General features: G+C 44.4%; 1 protein-coding gene across 3 annotated transcripts in view; it reads right to left on the minus strand.

The window, feature by feature from the left end:
- Window positions 1-362: 362 nt before the first annotated feature.
- LOC309382893 (electroneutral sodium bicarbonate exchanger 1-like) overlaps window positions 363-13,916 on the minus strand; it is a 126,610-nt gene continuing 113,056 nt past the window's right edge. For 2 of the 3 annotated variants that reach the window (XM_081934851.1, XM_081934852.1), the window contains exons 21-25: window positions 12,870-13,043; window positions 11,050-11,187; window positions 2,904-3,019; window positions 1,823-1,925; window positions 363-1,030 (exon numbers count right to left, since the gene is read on the minus strand). In XM_081934851.1, coding sequence (XP_081790977.1) covers window positions 1,838-1,925; window positions 2,904-3,019; window positions 11,050-11,187; window positions 12,870-13,043 — 516 coding nt within the window. In that variant the 3' untranslated portion in view covers window positions 363-1,030; window positions 1,823-1,837. Of the gene's footprint in view, window positions 1,031-1,822; window positions 1,926-2,903; window positions 3,020-11,049; window positions 11,188-12,869; window positions 13,044-13,916 lie in introns of those variants that run through there. The other variant, XM_081934853.1, reaches the window with a different exon arrangement.

A 13,916-nucleotide genomic window follows, 5' to 3' on the forward strand; every position in this document is an offset into this window, starting at 1 on the left:
GTAATATTTTGTGAATGACCACCTTCTAAAGTTCACTCATCCCTTCCTATACCCAAGGCCAGATATGTATTTTATCACATGGATGAAGAGAGATAATACATGTTCTGCATTGCACTTAAACACACTACACTGCCTCTTCGTTTGTACACACCTTGAGCTCCAATATCTATTTTAATTTTTGCTCACACATTATCTTGGCAGTTAGTAACCATCAAAATAGTGAAAAAAGTGACACTGACAATTCTTCTGTTAATCACTTTTCCCTCCTCTTAAGTAATTTGCACTGCTGAGCTCAATGGCTTGGCTGAATTTAGCTAGACATGAAATCACATTAACAAAGCAACAGACACAATTCCTTTAAAAAAAAAAACTCCTCACAGAATTGGCTACCAAATAAACAAGGAACCAAAAAAAAAGAATTTAAGCAGCATGATTATGAAATAAAAACGGAGAGGGACACGTAGAGACATTTCTCCCACTTATCTGTAATAGTGGGTTACCTTTTATCAATTGCTTGCATGGTAAGTCGGTAACATTTTATTATTGGGTTTTTGCAAACAGCACCCACATCTTTAAGTAGCACCCCATAAACCAAAACCAAACAGAAAATAACTGTGGCATAATGTTGCTTTACATTCAAAGTGGAAATTGTTGAACTCACACCGGAAGGCAAAAAAAAGAAAAAAAAAGTGGCAGCAATTCTCTACTACTAAGAAATTGTAATACATCAAATAAGTACTTGTGTATGCACACACAAGGGAGGCTTTTAACATCAGACTTCTATTACCTTGCTGGTCGAAAGATAATTAGAATGCCCACTGAAGCACACAAAGGATAATCAGAACACTTCTCAATGGCTTTAATATGAACCCAGTTACTTGTATGAAGGAAGTACCAGGGCAATTAGTGAGTCTGTGCCTTTCCCATTGCAAAAGCATTTTTTCTCCTTTGCCTGACACCTTGGCTCTTCCCTGAGTCACCTTCCTGTGCTGCAAGCTCCTTGTCCTGAGCCAAGTCCCGAACGGCCAAGCTGCAAATCAAAAATTGCCATTAGAGATACTAGCCCTGGAGACCCTGAAGGCATTTTTCCGTATCTTTTATTTTTCCCCCACCCCAACTTCCAAGCAAATGAAACAGGTTTAGAATGCGCTTGTCATGGTTGTCCAATTATATCCTTGGCATACAGAAATAGTTTAGAACAGCGCAGTGGCCCAGAGGTGGAATTATCACCTCACAATCAGGAGGATGTGAGCTCGATCCTAGGAAGTGGCAGGTATTTCTCTCTCTGGGCGCAATGAGTAATTGTCTGCTGTGAACTCTGCATAGGCGTCAGGAAGGGCATCCAGTTAGTAAAGGCTCAAGCTCAGTCCCCCTGACTCAATCCCAATGCAAGGGATTACAAGATTGTCGAAAGAAAATATATATGTAGAAATAGTTTGCAAACTTTTGCTTCTGGACCAGACGTTTCTATCATTAGTCAAATGACTGGTCTTCCTTTATAAGCTATATATAATACAACTGTTGACTGGCCATGCTACATAGATGGTATGGCGATTTTGTGGGCATACATTGACTATATTCACTTCACAGTAATAGATGTAGGAAAACTACAGTAGTTGGAGAGGCATAGATAATTTTTAGCATGCCATTTTTTTAAAACTATCCCCTTTATATAATCTTCCTTGAAGATTGTGGGGCTCTTGGGTCTCTCACAGCTTGGTGGTTTCCTTGCAGATGTTTCATTACCAATCTAAGTGACATTATCCCTTCTTGAAGACTGCATGTACTGATTTGAGACTTCCCTATGGAAAAATTTTCATACCTATTCCTTTTAACTTCAGAGTTTTTCTGTGTTCATGGTGAGAGTCTTCCACACAGTCGTTTTAGGCATTTCTTCTGAGATATTAATATCTGCAGGATCAGGCCTATAATAACATTTTCATTAAGATAATTTATTTTATAAAATTATTTTACAATACAATACAATAGTAGAGTTGGAAGGGACCTTGGAGGTCTTCTAGTCCAACCCCCTGCCTAGGCAGGAAACCCTATACCATTTCAGACAAATAGCTATCCAACATCTTCTTAAAGACTTCCAGTGTTGGGGCATTCACAACTTCTGGAGGCAAGCTGTTCCACTGATTAATTGTTCTCACTGTCAGGAAATTTCTCCTCAGTTCTAAGTTGCTTCTCTCCTTGATAAGTTTCCACCCATTGCTTCTTGTCCTGCCCTCAGGTGCCTTGGAGAATAGTTTGACTCCCTCTTCTTTGTGGCAACCCCTGAGATATTGGAACAATGCTATCATGTCTCCCCTAGTCCTTCTTTCTCTTAAGCTAGACATACCCAGTTCCTGCAACCGTTCTTCATATGTTTTAGTCTCCAGTCCCCTAATCATCTTTGTTGCTCTTCTCTGCACTCTTTCTAGAGTCTCCACATCTTTTTTACACTGTGGCGACCAGAACTGAATGCAGTATTCCAAGTGTGGCCTTACCAAGGCATTATAAAGTGGTATTAACACTTCACGTGAACACTTCACATTTTCATCATTCAGAGTTGATTCCCCTGCCTTAAATGAGATAGGACTTATTCACGGACTATTTCCAAATGCAACACATATAATTCATTTCCCATGCAGATCAACTAGGGCCCTGCAAATGTTTACAAAGCTGGAAATGATTTTAAAATGCCACTCTTTAAAAAAAGGCCAGCGATGGAGCCACGAGGGTCTGCATAGGAGCACAGTTGCAAAAGTGGTTGAAAGCCCTCAAATGATGTGCCAAAGGGGCATTCTGCTTTTTTCTTCCCAAAGAGGTTACTGGAAGAATTAAAATTGCAACAGCAGCGTCAACAACAGCACAAACAACTATGTGGTCATTGCTTTTAGCGTCTTTTTTTTTTTTACCTAATGTCAATTTTGGGTATGTTTTTTGAGCTTCCTGGAATTGCCAAATAATTTGAAGTCATTGGAGACATTTCAATTACAGCCGTCCTGCCATCTTCCATCATCTTCTGAGATTCCTTTTTAACACAGAGAAATTCTGGTTTAGATTGTGATAAAAAAATAATCTGCACAGAGACGAAGCAAAGTTTTCTAGGACCAAACTGATCATGGTTACCCTCTGGATAACATTTTCACCATTTAGCACAATTTATCAACTTTCATTTCCCTAAAGGACAATTTTTTTGGACATGTGATGCAACACCCGGAAAAATAACAGCATACTTCACTTAAACCTCCAGGAAAGATTGAAGGCAAACAAGTCCAGGCTGAAGAAGAACATCATGGCTTCAAAATCTAAGGGACTGGTTTGGACAAAACACAGCAGCTCTTTTTCTGCGGCTGTTGATAAAAATAGGATCGCTAACACGATCGCCAACATCCGATGACGGATATGACACAAGAAGAAGAAAAGGACAAATGGAGAAACATGGTTTTAGAGGCAGTAAGCAGCCCCCAGTCTTTCTTAATAGCCCACAACAGATGCCATCACTTAAGGAGATAAAAAGCTTATTGAAAGAGGAAGCCAACTGTCTAGATGGCTCAATTCATAAGCAAAACAAATACTCACAACAGAAGCCCATTCAAGACAAGATATTTCAAAACTCCTTGCAGCAAGAAACGTTCCACCAAATGTTTCAGACAGTCTTAAAGGGACAGGACGAAATAAAAAAGCAGCTGGCGGACTTAAAGGAAGAACTCAGACAGAATCAACAACAGACTTTACAAAATAGTTAAAAAATAAATGCTCTGGAGGAGGGTCCTGTGTGGGTGGGAGAAGAGATGAAGGCTTTACAAAAAAAATGTTGGGTTTGGGAGTTACATGGAAAAAATGGAATTTGAAAGGATGTCTTTTTTTCTTAGATTTCAAAATGTACCTGAAACAGAGGGTGAAGACATAAGAGAGACCATGATAACAATGCTAGCAGATTATATTAAAAGAGATAAACAGCAGCTAGGGTGGGATATTGACCTGATATATAGAATCAATTCAGCATATGCTAGAATACACAATGTTCCAAGGGAGGTACATGTTAAGTTTTTTAGAAAGACTACAAGAGATGAGATTCTAGGAGTTCAAAGGGGGGAACCTCTAAGACAGTGATGGCGAACCTATGGCACGCGCGCCACAAGTGGCACGTGGAGCCATTTGTCAGGGCACGCGAGGCGCTGCCCTGTCAGCTTGCCAGCAGTATGCGCGCGCTGGCCAGCTGAGTTCACCTTTTTAAAAGCTATTTTTCGCCTTCCCCAGGCTCCAGAGGCTTTATATAAAGCCTCTGGAGCCTGGGGAGGGCGAAAAAAGCATGTAAAATTGGGGGGGCGCATTGTGCACGCATGCGCACTGGGGGGGTCGCGCGTTGCTTTATGGGTGTGGCATGCCCACACACGACCCCCCTGCGCTCCCCCCACTTGTGGCACGCGAGCCAAAAAAGGTTCGCCATCGCTGCTCTAAGATATAAGGACAAAGAAATAACCATTCTGAAACAGATACCAAAAAGAATAAGAGATAAGAGGAAGAAATTCTTCTTTCTAACTAAAAAGCTATATGAAAAAAATATCTGGTTTCGGTGGTTAATTCCAGAAGGCTTGTTGATTTTTTGGGAGGGGGGGTAGAGTGAAAATTAACACAGTGGTGGAGGCAGAAGCCTTCATGGGAAAACATAAGGACCTCCTAGGTGAAACAAGAGACGGCACACAAGACATGAAGGGGGGAGGAGCCTTGGCTTGGCCAACAGACAGGGGAGAGGAGACAGCAATGAAACTTAGGTCACAGAAATGAATTAAAAACATATCGCAATTGCTAATATAATGAAATGTAGAAGTGATATAAAGTATAGTTGAAGATGTCAAAGAATTGAGTAAAATAACTGCTAATATGAATGTAACAATGATATTTTGATATATATATAAAATATGAAAGAGATGCAAGATTCCTGGGAAGTACCACCTTCCGTATGATGTAGCTGTCAAAAAAATTTTCCCACACTTATGTACCCTTTTCCCCAAAATATTTGAAAAAAACCAATAAAACTTTTGTTATTAAAAAAAAAAAACTCCTTGCAGCAAAGTTTGCATTAGCCACAATAGGAATTGCCCAACATCCTTTCAGAACACAAGCCCCTTCATTGCACCACCCCAGAACAGTCCAAACTTCAAAGAAACCTATAAAGATCCACTCACTCATTCAACCATTTGGTCAGCTGTCCCAAAATCACATCTGGTTGAATAAAGGGAACCTGTCTTTACAATCAGCCTCCAGCCTCCATTTTATTTCCAGTGCCTTTCTTTCCAGAACTGGACCTGGATATTTCTTCCAACAGCCCTGAACATATTATTTTATCTGTAACCCATCATTACTGTATTAAAGTGTTCCAGTTTATTTAACACCTATATAGTCCATGCCTGGAAGAAGTGACGCTCTATCCATGATGGCCCAAGACATGAATCTCTTTCCTGGAAATTACGACCAGAGCCAGAAAGTTATGCCCAACCTGACCTAAGGGCCCACAATACCCAGAGCAATTGCCACCCAAAGGAGACAGAGAGACAGAGACAGAGACAGGGAGGGAGACAGGGAGGGAGGGAGGGAGGGAGGGAGGGAGGGAGGGAGGGAGAGAGAGAGAGAGAGAGAGAGAGAGAGAGAGAGAGAGAGAGAGAGGGAGACCCACAAACTTTTGGGGCCTCTTCACTCTTTGTAATGTTACCGTTTTGAGAGAGAGAGAGAGAGATGGCAAAAGATCAGATCCAGAGAGGCTAGGAAACAAGAAACCTCATTTTTTTTAAAAAAGTGCTGGACTTCAATACAGCAGATAAGAAACAAGATATGGAAACGTAAGAAAAAAAGCTGAAATAACTATCTAAAAACAAACAAATTAAAAACAGTAGAATGTACTCTCCTTTGTTAGCTGAATAACCCTTTCTGCTAAAAAAAAACTGTTTTTCCTGGTGAAATTTCTGGAGAGAAAGCAAGTCTTGGTTTTTAAAGAATGATCTAATGCTCCCCTCTAGTGGTCACTCATGATAACAGATAACAGATTAACAGAGTTGGAAGGGACTTCCCCTCCTGCTCAAGCAGGAGACCCTACACCATTTCTGACAAATGGCACCCCAATCTCTTCTTGAAAACCTCCAGTGATGAAGCTCCCACAATTTCTGAAAGCAACTTCTGTTTCATTGATTGATTGTTCTCACTGTCAGAAAATTCCTCCTTATTTCTAGGTTGAATCTCTCCTTGGTCAGTTTCCATCCATTATTCCTTGTCTGGCCTTCAGGTGCTTTGGAAAATAGCTTGATCCCCTCCTCTCTGTGGCAGCCCTTCAAGTATTGGAACACTGCTATCATGTCTTTGCTGGTCCTCTTCACTAGACTAGCCATGCCCAGTTCCTGTAACCTTCGGGGAGAGGGGGCGGTCTATAAATCTAATAAAACTTAAAACTTAAACATATGTTTTAGTCTCCAGTCCCCTAATCATCCTGGTTGCTCTTCTCTGCACTTTTTCTAGAGTCTCAACATCTTTTTTTATAGTGTGGTGAACAAAACTGGGTGCAGTACTCTAGGTGTGGTCTTACTAGGGCTTCATAGAGGGGTATTAGTACCTCACTTGATAGAGAGCATAGAAGCAAGACCTGAAAGCATCCTTGCACTGTTTCACAATAGTGGTGATTATATTAGTAAGGTACCTGTATAAGATCTGACTTACTCTCCCAAAAGCACTGGACAGCTGCCTGCAGAAGCCAGTGATCAGATCAGAGCAGCAGCACACAGGGAAAAGGGACATGGAGTACATTGTCCACAGCCAGAAAGCAAATGATGTGAATGTTGGACTGTTTTCTGCCTCTGACTACATTATCATTCAACGCAGTTCTTGGCAAAGGGCCAGAACACATATACAGCCACAACTGTGTCATGAAAAAATGCAAAACATCCTCCCCTCTAGTGGTCACTCATGATAACTCAGATTATGGGCTGAGGATGAGATGGAAACAGTGACGTGCAGTCAGGGGAGGCAGGGGAAGCGGAGCCTCACCACTCTCGTCATGAAAATAAAAAAGAATTACTCCAGGAAGCCGTGAAAGTGGCTGGGAGAGGCGCGCGGCTTGGTTTAGCCTCCCTGGACATCTCAGCAGCAGCCCCAAGTGTGCCGATCTCGCCATTTTTTACATCGGGCGAGCCCAGGATCCTTGCAAGGGGAATGGGACCACGTGTGCAGGAGGCTCCTCAGCTCCAGCCTCAATCAGCGCAGCCGCGGTCCCCTTCATCTTGCCTCAGGAAGGAGGGGAATGGGACCACGTGTGCAGGGGAAGGGGATCGCGGCTCTGCTAATCTGAGGCTGTGTGCTGAGGAGCCTCCTGCACACGTGGTCCCATTTCCCTTGCAAGGATCACAGGCTCGCCCAATGCAAAAAATGCCAAGGTACCATGTTTCCCCGAAAATACAACCTGTCCTGCGCTCACTGACCTAGCGTTATCCCGAAAGCACCAAGTTACAGGAGCCGGGGGTGGGGGGAGCGCTCACGTTGCTTGCCGCCTTCAATATACCGCTAGGTTGGGGAGTGGCGTTCTGTCTGGCTAGAGGGGAGAGTTGCCGGGCGGCTGCTCTCTTGTGAACTGGCTCCCGAAGAGCCGGGCACAGCCTCAGGGGCGAAGTAGCCATGAGGTAACTATGCTCATGAGCAGCCGCCCGGAAAATCCCCTCTCTAGCCGGGAAAAGCGCCATTCACTGACCTGAGCAGCCGCCCAGCAAATCCCCTCTCCAGCCGGGAAAAGCGCCATTCACCAAGCCCTTGCGCAGCTCTCCCAGGCGACCGCCGCTGGCTGCTGCTGCCCGCCGCCGCCCGCCGCTCCGCTCCGTGCATAACTTCCAAACTCCAAAACTTCCAGCATCGCCCGCTCTAGGAGTGCTCTCTATGGTGGGCCGGCTGCTGGAAGACTGTCCGGAAAACTCTCTGTCCAGCAGCCGGCCCACCATAGAGAGCACTCCTAGAGCAGCCGATGCTGGAAGTTTTGGAGTTTGGAAGTTATGCACGGAGCAGAGCGGGGCGGCGGCGGGCAGCAGCAGCCAGCAGCGGTCGCCTGGGACAGCTGCGCAAGGGCTTGGTGAATGGCGCTTTTCCCGGCTGGAGAGGGGATTTGCGGGGCGGCTGCTGAGGTCAGTGAATGGCGCTTTTCCCGGCTGGAGAGGGGATTTGCGGGGCGGCTGCTGAGGTCAGTGAACGGCGCTTTTCCCGGCTGGAGAGGGGATTTGCGGGGCGGCTGCTGAGGTCAGTGAATGGCGCTTTTCCCGGCTGGAGAGGGGATTTGCGGGGCGGCTGCTGAGGTCAGTGAATGGCGCTTTTCCCGGCTGGAGAGGGGATTTGCGGGGCGGCTGCTGAGGTCAGTGAATGGCGCTTTTCCCGGCTGGAGAGGGGATTTGCGGGGCGGCTGCTGAGGTCAGTGAACGGCGCTTTTCCCGGCTGGAGAGGGGATTTGCGGGGCGGCTGCTGAGGTCAGTGAATGGCGCTTTTCCCGGCTGGAGAGGGGATTTGCGGGGCGGCTGCTGAGGTCAGTGAATGGCGCTTTTCCCGGCTGGAGAGGGGATTTGCGGGGCGGCTGCTGAGGTCAGTGAATGGCGCTTTTCCCGGCTGGAGAGTTTCCCGGCAACTCTCCCCTCTGGCCGGACAGAACGCCACTCCCCAACCTAGCGGTATACCGAAGGCGGCAAGCAATGTGAGCGCTCCCCCCACCCCCGGCTCCTGTAACTTGGCGCTTTCGGGATAACGCTAGGTCAGTGAGCGCAGGACAGGTTGTATTTTCGGGGAAACACGGTACCCAGGCATTTTTTGCATTGGGCGAGCCCGGGATCCTTGCAAGGGGAATGGGACCACGTGTGCAGGCGGCTCCTCAGCGCACAGCCTCAGATTAGCAGAGCCGCGATCCCCTTCCCCTGCACACGTGGTCCCATTCCCCTCCTTCCTGAGGCAAGATGAAGGGGACCGCGGCTGCGCTGATTGAGGCTGGAGCTGAAGAAATTTCTCCGTTTGGGCTGCGCCCCTGCGATCGGAGCAACCACGTGGTTTGATGACGTCACCAGCCTCACCAGTCATAAACGTCACCGCACGTCACTGGATGGAAACAATATCACGAGAACAAAGCAATTTGAAGTTAGTAGGGGGATGTGTGGGTGAACCCTTGGAAGGGAGGATCAGGATTAGACCTACAATTGCCATGCCTGTTGAGTCAAGCAGAAAGATGGACTCCTGGTTTTTCACTTGAGAAGGGGAGGAGCTAAGATGGAGGACAGGCAGCAACAGCTGTAAAGAGCGCTTCCAAAAGTAAATTAGGTCTCTCTTTTTAAAACATTTATATAAGTATTTTTAATTCATTTTTAATCTATTTTTAATCTATACCAGACTTTTTGAGCTCTTCCAAAAGTAAATGAGGTTTTTCTTTTATATATATGTTGTGTGTGTGTGTGTGTGTGTGTGTGTGTGTGTGTGTGTATTTTTATATTTTTAATCTATTTTTAATCTATAGCAGACTTTTTGAGCTCTTCCAAAAGTAAATGAGGTTTTTCTTTATATGTGTGTTTGTGTGTGTTGTGTTTGTGCTGATAAATAAATAAAGGGAGACTATCCCTTTATTTATTTATCAGCACAAACACAACACAAATATAAAAAGGCACCATTAAAAATAAAAATATGGGTTTCTGCCTGGATGGTCCTCTGTGATGAGCCGAATGACAGAAAGGAGGAGTAGTGAGCTCCCTCCCATATTTGGGCATACCAGGGGTTGTAACACAAATACATGTATATGTATGTATGTATGTATGTATGTATGTATGTATGTATGTATGTATGTATGCATGCATGCATGCATGCATGCATGTATTTATTTTTATATTTTTAACTTATTTTTAATCTATACCAGACTTTTTGAGCGCTTCCAAAAGTAAATGAGGTTTTTCTTTGTGTGTGTGTGTGTGTGTGTGTGTGTGTGTGTGTATTTTTGTATTTTTAACTCATTTTTAATCTATTTTTAATCTATACTGGACATTTACAAAAACACATATAGGGTGGCTACCATTTGGTTTAGATACATACATTTTATCTATACTACCAGCCAGGATTTTTAAGAATGGGGAAAAGGAGAAAGAGACAGCACTCGGCAGCAGAAAGTTCATCCAAGCCATTAAAGCAGCAGAAAATTGAATATTATTCTGCAGACAGACCCTCTGTTCCAGTAAGTAGCTCATCTGCAGTCGCCTTATCAGATAGATTTAATTTATCTGACTCATTGGAATGGGACTTTCAAACCATGCCTATTCTATCTGCATTTATGTAAAGAATTGAATGGACCACATATTCATGTTGAAACATTAGGAGAACCAGTTTGGTGTAGTGGTTAAAGCACCATACTACAAACTGGGACACTGGGACTTCTAGTCCTATCTTAGGCCAGCTGAGTGACCTTGGACCAATCTCTCTCTCTCTCATTCCAGCCCACCTCCCAGGGTTATTGGTGTGCAGAAAATAGGAGAAAAGAATATTAGGTATGTTCACTGTCTTGAGTTATTTATGAAAATAATAAAGGCAGAATAAAAATAAATAACATCTGTTTTTTTTTCCTTCAGAATTCCAGACTGTGTAAAGATGACAGACTATTCAACTTTATCCCAAAAGGATAAAAGATGTTGACAAAGATCAGTGAGAAGAGATAGGAAAATCATTTAGCCCGTAAGCAGAGGAAAACTTTTAAAAGAGCTCACTAAAGATTTGCCTTTCAATTCTGCTGAAGCACACTTCATTTCAAACAGACACACACAACACAGACACATATCTTGGTACTAAGTATAGGTAGTCCTCAACATATGGCCACAAGTGAACCTAAAATTTATGTTGCTAAGAGAGGCAGTTAAGTGAATTTTTATCACATGATCATGGGAATGCTGCAAGGGCCGTAAACATGAAAAATGGTTATAAGTCATTTTTTCAATGCTGCTGTAACTTTGAATGGCCACTAAATGAACAGTTGCAAGTGGAGGACTACCTGTATGTGTACTTAAACCTACTCACATCATCTTCTTTTGCCATTTGGATAGCATCATCTAATTTTTTTTTCTTGCTTTCTGGCATGGGATCATCAAGCCAGCTGAGTTCCCGCTTGGAAAAGCATAAATCCATGATCTTCCGAACAAAGACCAATGCTAAAACCTTTGGAAGGGAGAAAAGAGAAAGTGGGGGGAGAGAGAGTAACGTTCCTGAGATGACAACAGAATTCACTGGAAATTAGCAAGAGTAGATAACAAGCCCTAGAGCCGTGATGGCAAACCTATGGCACGTGTGTCAGAAGTGGCACGCAGAGCCATTTCTCCTGGCACACGGAGCCATCACCAGTTGCTCTTCTGGGTTCGGGCGCAGAAGCCAGCTGATCTTCACGCGCATTGATGTGCCAGAAAGCAGAAGTGGAGCCGCCCGGTGCTCATGCGCATGCTAGGAAAATGATCTTTTTGTTTCCAGGGTGCACATGCGCATCGGCCATTTGGTGATCTGGTTCCTGGTGCGCATGTACACGCGAAAACCAGCAGCAGGAAGAGCAACAGCCATGTGTGCCAAAAGACACAGAGAGGGGCTCCCGGCCATCGCTTCTTAGCGGAGCAGAGCTGTGGTCGGTGCTTCCTTCCCTTTCCACCTGAGCGGGCTTCTTGAGTGGCCCCGGCCCTCCAGCCAGTGGTTCATCTGCAGTTCGAAGTGAGGACTACCTGTACAGCCCACTTGAAAGAACCATCATAGCCATTAAACATACAAGCAAGATTTTTGTTAATTAACACAGAAATTTAGGAAGAGTTAATGGATGGTATTGACCTACTAGGTCAATTGTACATGGAATTGAGAAATGACATTCTGTCAAATCTACAAAGGCGTTTTTAATCCTAATTTCCAGTTTGGAAATGGTTCCACTGTTAATGATTTCCTCTTAATCCAGCAGCAATAGCTAATAGTTTATAGTAGTTGGGACCAGGCTATAAAGCAGGAGGCTGCAAATTCAAGACCCATCTTAGCTATGAAAGCCAGCTGGGTGTCCTTGGGCCATCACTTTCTCTCATCTCAACTCACTCACAAGGTGGTTGTTGTGGGGAAAAGGGGAAGAGGAAGGTGCGTTGGGTATGTTTGCTGCCTTGAGTTATTTGTAAAAAAACAATAAAGGCAGGATACAAATAAATAAATAAAGTATTGTCACTCATCTGTTCTCTGACATATGAATAATATATAACTAACGACCCATTTCTTAAGCCTTACAATCAGGGGTGGGCTGCTACAGATCCACCCAGGTTTGGGAGAACCCATAGCTAACATTATGGCCGGTTCAGAGAACCTCCAAATCCCACCCCTGGCTGGTCCCGCCCACCCCAACCCTCCCAGGAGTCTTTAAACGGTCCATTTTGGATGCCAGGTAAGTGCAGGGCTGAGGAATAGTGGGAAAAGACGAATATAACAAGGGCCTGCACAGAGGCTCGGGGAGAGGGGGAAACGGGCCTCCCAGAAATTCCAGAAGGCCAGAAATGGAACCGTTTCCAGCCTCCGGAGGGCCTCCAGAGGCTGGGGGAGGCAGTTTTTGCCCTCCCAGAGGCGCGAGGAAAGCCTCCAGAGCCTAGGGAAGGCGAAAATGCCCCCTCACCACCACAGTGGTGCAGGAGGCCGACTAGGCCATGCCCACCTAGCAACCAGGCAGAGAACCTGTTGCTGAAATTTTTGAAGCCCAACCCTGCCTACAACTCAGGATTCTGAGCAAAATCAGGTCTTCTCAAAATTGGGAAATGTCTTCAAGATGCAATTCTGACTCTCCTCACCAGCCCTTATGACAGAGATGGACATTTCAGCTTAAGTCTTTTTACCATCATGGGAAAGATAATGGCTGCAGGAGACGTCTTGACAACCCACAGAATGATCAGGCAGCTCAGTTGGATCATCGTGAAGAGATACACTTTCCTCAGAGGAACATGTCGCAGGTAAATGAAATCAGGCTGATGTTTGGTGGGCATTCCCATTAACTTCAGGCGGTCAAAAAACTAGAGAAACAGTGCAACAAAAGCAGAGCATGTGTTGGAAAAGATGCAATTGGTAGGGTAGCTGTTCTAGAAATCATATTGCTCCAGCCAAGCAACCTGGAATTGTTCATGATGACTGGGAAGGCAAGGCAGAGAATTGTACAACTAACAGTTTTATAGGTGTGCTGCCATAAGGAAACCATCGCACAATCCAGTACGTGGGTTAAGAGCATTTTTCACACAAGAGCTTTTGTCAGCAATACAAAAACCATTTACCTTAATTCTTTAAATCTGCATCCTATGAACAGGAATCGTATATATCCCCCCCCCCCTTCCCTGTCAAAAAGCACTTTGATAAAATCGGTTTGTGTGGTTCCCCAGGGATTCTTTAACTTATATATGGTAATATACTTTTAAACAGTGTATTTCTCAATCGCGCAATGTTAAGATGTATAGACTTCAAATGGCTGGGGAATTCTGAAAATCCACACATCTTGAAGTTGTCAAGGTTAAGAAACACTGCTCTTAAACAATGACATATCCTCATAACTTATACTTTAAAGTGGTTCCTCAAACTTCAAAATGTTATAATTGTTAAGAAACAGCCCAGCTCAACATAAGACACATGCTTTGCATACTATTGATCAAAACTTTAGCCCCTAGTATCTTCTATTGAAAGGTGGAATGTGGTGCTTGATAGAAAAGGTTTACAGTGCAGCAAAAGAAAGTGCAAGGACTTTGGGGGCCACAAGCAACCATGAAATAAATATATTGTGTCATATTCTGGTGCAGTACAGAATATTCAAATTATGTTGTTGTTCAGTCACTAAATCATATCCAACTCTTTGTGGCCCCGTGGATTATAGTATGCCAGCCCCCCTGTCCTCCCCTGTC

The sequence above is a fragment of the Natrix helvetica genome, assembly GCF_964273705.1.
Source record: "Natrix helvetica genome assembly, chromosome: 1".
Taxonomy (NCBI): Eukaryota; Metazoa; Chordata; class Lepidosauria; order Squamata; family Natricidae; genus Natrix; species Natrix helvetica.